Source organism: Phaseolus vulgaris, chromosome 11 (assembly GCF_051622355.1).
Source record: "Phaseolus vulgaris cultivar YP4 chromosome 11, ASM5162235v1, whole genome shotgun sequence".
Lineage (NCBI taxonomy): Eukaryota > Viridiplantae > Streptophyta > Magnoliopsida > Fabales > Fabaceae > Phaseolus > Phaseolus vulgaris.
Genome location: NC_143508.1, coordinates 9,361,259 through 9,368,906, shown reverse-complemented (window position 1 = coordinate 9,368,906; position 7,648 = coordinate 9,361,259). Strand labels below are relative to the sequence as shown.

The following is a 7,648-nucleotide window of genomic DNA, read 5'->3' as shown; positions in this document are numbered from 1 at the left end:
TTGGTTAATTAAATTCCTAGCTAAACTTATCCAAGAGCTAATGATGTTTCTAAAATTGATGACCAATCTGACGACTAGCATTGATTATAGACTTCAAAGTTGAGACTATTATAGGATTCTTTCTAATAAATGAGTTATTTTTTGCATGTCATTTTCAATACCCTCCAATTAGTCTCTCCCTAAAGAAACAAACAATTAAAGGACAAGAAGGGGAAAAAATGAAAAGTAGGGGTTACAAAATAAAGAAAAAAAGAAAAAGGTTCATAAAGACAAACAAAGCCTCCATTCCTTAATCAAACCATATTATAAGTGCAGGCTTTCTACCATAAAGTCTGAACATACACACATAGCCCTTTTCTGAGGAGGAGAGAAGATCATTCTCTTAATCCAAAAGGACTCTCTTTCAAGAATAAGGGTTTGATGGAGTGCAATGTGGAGAACAATAAGAATCTATACCTTCATGCTCCTACTTTCATTGAGTGGCTCAAGCCATGTTCTTCTCCTTCATTTCTAAATTCCAACACAATATCTTCTTCTTCTTCTTCTTCATCATCATCTTCTTCTTTTTGTTTCACTCAGCATGAGCTTGTTCATGAAACCATCCAATTCTTGCCCATTTTAAGTGAAAAGGCCTCAAAAGATGAAGACCATCATGGAGTAGAAAGTTTTGAGGTGAAAGAGGAAAAAGTTGAACAAGTGACTGTGGCTTTGCACATTGGTTTGCCTGACAGTGCTAAAAGGCATCATGAGGTTGTTGATGATGAGAAGGTGATTTTCCATGTCAAGGAAGAAGAAGAATCCTCCAAGAGAAGCTTCCATGGATGCTCCTTTAACCAAGAGAGAAGGTTTTGGATTCCAACTCCAGCACAGATCCTCGTTGGACCGATGCAGTTTGCTTGCTCCATATGCAGCAAAACCTTCAATAGGTATAACAACATGCAGGTTAGTTAAATTGCTTCTCAACTTCTCATACTCTAGATTTTACTCTATCTTTGAAACTTGATTTGTGAAGAAAAGTAGAAAACCATGTAAAAAGGACTATTGGGAAGAATTACGTTTGTAATTATTACTACAATTTTGAAAGGAAATTAGAGACAAAAGATCATAATGATGTCTAACTCAGTAAAGTTGACAGATGTTTGTGAAGAAGACAAATGAAAAAGCTTTTAAAAAGATGAAGTATAAATACAAGTTGATTTTACATTGTAATGAAAGTTTGATCCATTTTTGTGGAGAAATTCTTTCTAGTAGAAATCAGGATCTATTTGTAGGCTGTGAAGTAAAGGGCTCAAGATCACTAATAAGATCAGCACCACTACGAGGGAATATAGTTGCACGTGCCTGATCTACCTTTGAGGGGAACATGATCACAATAATTACGATTTGTTTCCATTAAAACTGAACATACTAATTAACTTAAGTAGGTGATTCCCCTATTTTTAAGGAACAAGGTTTAAGATTTATTGTGTGGAGGAATGAAAGCTTAGTACTATAAAGTACTCTATCTCAAAGACTTTGGCACCCCACTTGCGACAAACTTGGTTGTAGATTTGATCATTCACCTCAAAAAATTTGCTGCAATTTTATTTCCAAAAAAGGTACAGAATATACACTTAATTATTACGTCCTTTGGTAGTAAAAGACAAATTTATTAATTATTATTATTCATGTGTAGCATTTCAGTTATATACACATTCAGTGAGTTAGCTAGCTAGCTAGGTATTAGAAAAAAAAAACTATGATGAAAGAGTTCTTTCTGTTCTATAAATACTTGTTGCAACTATGATCATGTTATATATGATAGGTTGAACATTCGATCGGTTTGCTAAATGGCACTTGAATTCGTTCTTAAGAAATTACGATCACTTCCAGAAGAAATTTCTTTGTCACATATGCATTTCATGGAAACCGAACTCATGAGCAGAGTCAATGATTTGTTTTGTTTTTTCACAACTGCTCTTCAGTAGTTTTCCATACTTGTGTGCATACCTACTGAATTTGAATTGGCTACATTTTATCCACGCCAAATTGAAGTAGATGCTTTACATGATAATGACAATGATGATAATCATTAAAAAGAGATTAAATAACGATATAATATAACTTTAATCAGCATGCTTTGAGAAAAATGGACTAGGTGGCGCGTATGTGATGTCCCTTCACTTTTAAAAATTAAAGGTTCTTTTTCATCTCAGAACTAATTTCAAAGGGGAATTATGCATGCATGCTTTTATTTCCTTTCCATGGAGCTATTATCTATGTGGGGAAAGTGCCATGCATAATCTTCATCCATATATAACTACTAGGTTTAAGACAAAGTTGAGAAAGAAATTAACTACTGAAACCTTTGAATTTTTGTTTTAATTACGTATATGTATGTATTTATAGAATTTCTGATTTTAAATAGATCATGGGGCAAACTATCTCTAGCTTTTTGAAGAGAATTTGACATGTTAGACCCATCACTGAAGATTAACAGTTGTTTGCAACAATGGCCACTGCTAGGCCATACAAAGGACAAAAGGACGATACTTGGTCAAAAATAGCAGCCTTCATTATTTTTTGAAAAACGAAATAAAAATGAAAATTGACAATGTAACTTTTGAACACTAATTAAAGATTCAAGAAACTAAACAAATTACTAGTTTTCCAAGCAAGTTTAATTATGATCAATTAGAAATGAGAAAGCACAAAATGTTAATTGAACTAAGCAGCAACTTAATCTTTTTGATTTGCAGATGCATATGTGGGGTCATGGATCAGAATTTAGGAAAGGACCAGACTCACTGAAAGGAACACAACCAGCAGCAATGTTAAGGTTGCCATGCTACTGCTGCGCTCAGGGTTGCAAGAACAACATCAACCATCCAAGGGCCAAGCCTTTGAAGGACTTTAGAACCCTCCAAACCCATTACAAAAGAAAGCACGGCACAAAGCCCTTTATGTGCAGAAAATGTGGGAAAACATTTGCAGTCAAAGGGGATTGGAGGACTCATGAGAAGAACTGTGGCAAGTTGTGGTACTGCACTTGTGGCTCAGACTTCAAGCACAAAAGATCCCTTAAGGACCATATTAGGTCCTTTGGAAAGGGACACAACCCTCATCCTCCCTTTGAAGCTTTTGAGGATGAGAAGGAATGCATTAGTACTGGCTCTGATGAAGATGAGGTTAATGCTCATCATGCATGATCTAACATTCTATAGCTTTCCTTATTACCAAGATTATATCATGGTGGCAAGGTTTTAAATCCTGATATTACAAAAAGTTGCAGACAAATGTGGTGGATGCAGTCATGTTTTGAAAACCTTGAGTAGTGGTAATTGTAGTAGAGAGAGTTTGGTCAGTACCCTTGTGCTCAGTAACAAAAAATTCTCAACAACTGCTGAGACATGAAGGCTCAGGGAAAGGTTTGCTACCGAGCACTTGCAGGGTGGTGATGAGCTATCAATAGAGGTTTGCATGCTTTTGGTTAATTAATAAGATGGTGCCTCAAGTGATGAAGTAGATGAATTTTCTTCATATATAGTCACAGAGAGTAGTGTTATGTCATGTTTAGTTTTCTGTAACCTCTTCAATATGGAGGAAATTTATCCGCTTCATTACTCAATGGTAACCCTCATTCTAGGACTTTATAACATGTCAACTATTTGTTATGAATTTGCTGTTACATTTGGATAGCCAATGTGAGCTACACTATAGAATTTTCTCTTGCTGTTTTGTATAATTTTTTACTACAACATCATCTTTTTTTTAAGAAACTATAGGATCATCTTTAAACAATGCTAAATGTGAAGCCAGATTAAGAGATCTGATCAGTATATACAATTTCAGTGAGTTGTATTTCATATGTACATTGCAATTTGATTTATTTATTGAAAAATGACAGATAAACACAGAAAATAATAAAATGACCAAGTCAAAATTTAATATTAAATGAATAAAAATAATATCAAGAACATACCTTTTCAATCAAGTGAAAGCTCATACACATTTTTACTTCACTTTTTATTACGAGTTATTTTTATAATATATATATATATATATATATATATATATATATGTAGATATTCTGTTTCTGATCATTATGCAAGCAGATGTAAAGTATGTGAGACATGATACAGATGGATGTTATGAACCAACCATTTTCGTAAAAGAAACCATTGAAGGTAACATCATCCTAATCCATAAAGGTCTTGTATAATGTTTGCACCTTTCTTAGGAGTGTAATTATTAACTGCCCTTCATTTAAGGAACACTAAAAAGTGCTTATCTATAATGTATGATTTTTTTCCATTGCCACTCTCAATCTAATAAAATCATTAAAAAATCTAATAAAATAATTAATCAGAGACCAATTTTAAAGAAAAAAAAAATAGTTATATATTATCTAAATTATATATAGATTAAACAAATTATTAATATATAAAATAATATTTATTATTAATAAATAATTTTTAAATTGGTATTTAATTAACTATCAACTAGATTAATTAGATAACAATTTAAAAATTACTTATTAATAATAAAAATTATTTTAAATATAAATAATTTTTTTAGTTTTTAAAATGAGAAAGAAATATTTTTTCTTAATGATTTTCTTTTGTAATGTACCCTTAACCCCAAATAATTTACTGAAAAAGGAAAAAATTACAAAATACTTTTTTTTTTGAGTCGTTTGTGAAAGATAATGGAGGTTTATAATAAGAACCAAATTCACATGCATGTTAAATGAAGTGGTGTACTATTAAAAAAAATTCAAAGTAATATACCTGCTCTAATTTTATGTTACTGTGAGAGTCCATTTTGGGGGCATGACTGCCAAATCATCCACCATACGTAGCTAGAGATCAATTAATAAAAAAAAGTTAGAACTACATATAATTAATTAATTGGTGTGATTTTTGGTCTCATTATTCTTAATTATTTTACTAATTATTTGGTGAAAAATAATTGCAAACATGAGCATCATCATGCATATGTGTATTTGACAAAAGGGATGATGAGTTGCAAGATCCCTTTTGTTTACACACAAAATTAAAAATTTCTTAACACGTGAGGGAGATAATTAAAGGGAGAGAAATAGAGTTTGAAAATGGAGGTTTTTTTGAGGTAGGCTTGACCAAAGCAAAAAGTAGTACAAAAAAAATGGAGAGTGTGTGTTTGGTCTTGAAAATAAGGGACCCCCACTAAGTTTTGTCGGGGGTAAGAAAACGTTGGAGAAGGGAAATATCACAATCACTATAATCTCTTCGAGGATAAATTTCGTTAATATTATTAAATTTTCTAAGAAGCTATAACACTTTGTTTCATAATTAAAAGTTATACACTTTCCCTTAAGTGACTCATGCTATAGTTAGGTTAACTTAATCTTGAATATCTTCATCAATCAAAGTATCTACCTCATCCAATGTCACTAAAAAAAAAATAAACAGTATTATTTGTGAATTTTTTATCTAAAAAATAAAAATTCGTATGTAAATTCAGTATTACTTACGGATATTATCCACGAATTTAAATTCATAGGAAAAATTTAGCATATCTACGAATACTGTCCACAAATATGAATCCGTTAATAAATTCAATATTATCTACAAATTATTATCCACGAATCTCTATCCATAAATAAATTTTACATTATCTACAAATTTTACCTACGAATTTATATTTAAAATAAAATTCAATATTATTATTAATAAAAATATTTTTATTAACAATATTAATAATATTGAAAATATAAATATTTTTAAGAATATTAATAATAAACATAATATTAATCATAATAATTATATATGTTCTTGCCGTTTGACTTGTTTGTCAGTTGACTCTAATGACAAGCTCTAGCTCCGTCTGTCTCTTTGCGAATCCGTCCTATCTCTTGTTGTTTACCTGTTGATTGCACTTCGACGATCAATTTAGTACAACGCTTATAAGAATTTAAGAAGTAGCAGGTTTTAGTCTTAGAAACAACGTACCTTAACCTAGGGTCTCAAGCCCCCTTTATAGCTTACCTCTTATAACAACTTTCCATCATGAGAATCTAATCTCAACTGAAAGCATACTCAACATGAAAATATTTTGTTCAAAGACACACTCTCACGATGCTGCAACATACTAAATCTTTCCTCCAGGGAGTGCATTAACAAAATAACCACCAGGGCACCAACTCATTTACCAACATCAGGAGTCCATTCTACTTACGTATGCACCATACTTATGGTGCTACGCTATCTTTCATCATACATGCAACCTAACCTTTACGTGCCCTAAAACACATGGGCTTAGGATTAAAAAGAAAAACACTTACTTGACCTAGACCCCATACGCACTAAGCGCACCCCTAGGTCCACAATTACCCTTCGTTAGTCGCCTAAGCCTTACGTACGAAGGATTACCTTAATTATACAAACCAGGCTTACTCATACAACTCCGGTCCAATTACATGACCCGCTATATTGGCCCAAAAGGTGAGCTGACCTGCCTGTGTCATGTACCAAGATCCAACCACCGAGTTTTGAATTCTGAACGCTCTGGTCCAATATATACATAATATTAAAAATTAAAAATATTATAATAGTATAAATAATTATAAAATCATAATTAATATTGATAAGTAGTAATAATAATAATATATAATAATAATAACTAATATTCCTTCTGCATATTATTAACATTATATAATTAATAATATTAATATAATATTATGAATAATATTAATATTATTTTATTAATAATATTAATGGTATTAATAATAAGAATAGTATTAATAATAATATAATTAATATTAATGATATTGATATTTTTTATTAATATTATTTATAATATTAATACTATAATAATATTAATAATATTTAGTAATATTTAGTAATATTAATAATATTTAGTAATATTAATAATATTTAGTAATATTATTAATAATATTTAGTAATATTATTAATATTATTTAGTAATATTATTAATATTTAATAATATTATTAATATTTAATAATATTATTAATATTTAATAATATTATTAATAATTAATAAGAATAATAATATTTTAATAATATTAATAATTTATAATAATATCAATAATATTTTATAATATCAATAATATTTAATGATATTAATAATATTTAATAGTACCAGTATTAATATTTAATAATATTAATAAGATTAATAATATTGAATATTATTAATGTACCGGTAGGGTTTGTATGACTGAGATTATGACTCGACAAGCCCACCATAAAGATCATTACTATTAAGAAGGATTAATGAGACTAATCAGCGATCAAACACAAGGTAATGCATTCCTAAGCATGATCCAACTCCTTAATTCGATCTAATAACAAAGGACCCATAAAAATAATATAAATAGCAAATATTCCAAGAATCAGGTACGTCATCATACAATATTAATAGTGCCGGGTACCGAATACTAAATTTTTACTTGAGCATCGGAGTGCATCTGTAGGTACCATCTGAGTCTGGACTTTGGGAGGGCGAGAGGTAGAGCTGCGAAAGGAGAGTGAGGAGTACGCTTTGAGAGGAAGGAAGGAAGACCTAACCAACCGAACGAGGAGTACGCCATTCGTTCTCTTGGTTCCAACCCCGTTCGAGAACAATTGGCGTCCACTGTGGGACTGAGAGAATTAATATGAAGAGGAAA

At 30.7% G+C, this 7,648-nt stretch overlaps 1 protein-coding gene across 1 annotated transcript; it reads left to right on the top strand.

The window, feature by feature from the left end:
• The first annotated feature begins 291 nt into the window (after window positions 1-291).
• WIP3 (WIP domain protein 3) lies at window positions 292-3,724 on the top strand. The gene is made up of 2 exons (XM_068635120.2): window positions 292-942; window positions 2,739-3,724. The coding sequence occupies exons 1-2, from the start codon at window positions 421-423 to the stop codon at window positions 3,186-3,188; spliced, it is 972 nt and encodes a 323-aa protein (XP_068491221.2). The 5' UTR covers window positions 292-420; the 3' UTR covers window positions 3,189-3,724.
• The last annotated feature ends 3,924 nt before the right edge of the window (window positions 3,725-7,648 follow it).

Bases quoted from the DNA above. Each gene is read 5' to 3' on its own strand.
- WIP3 (XM_068635120.2), top strand. From the start codon at position 421: ATGGAGTGCAATGTGGAGAACAATAAGAATCTATACCTTCATGCTCCT. The intron at 943-2,738 runs GTTAGTTAAATT...TTTGATTTGCAG, and splicing joins ATAGGTATAACAACATGCAG to ATGCATATGTGGGGTCATGG.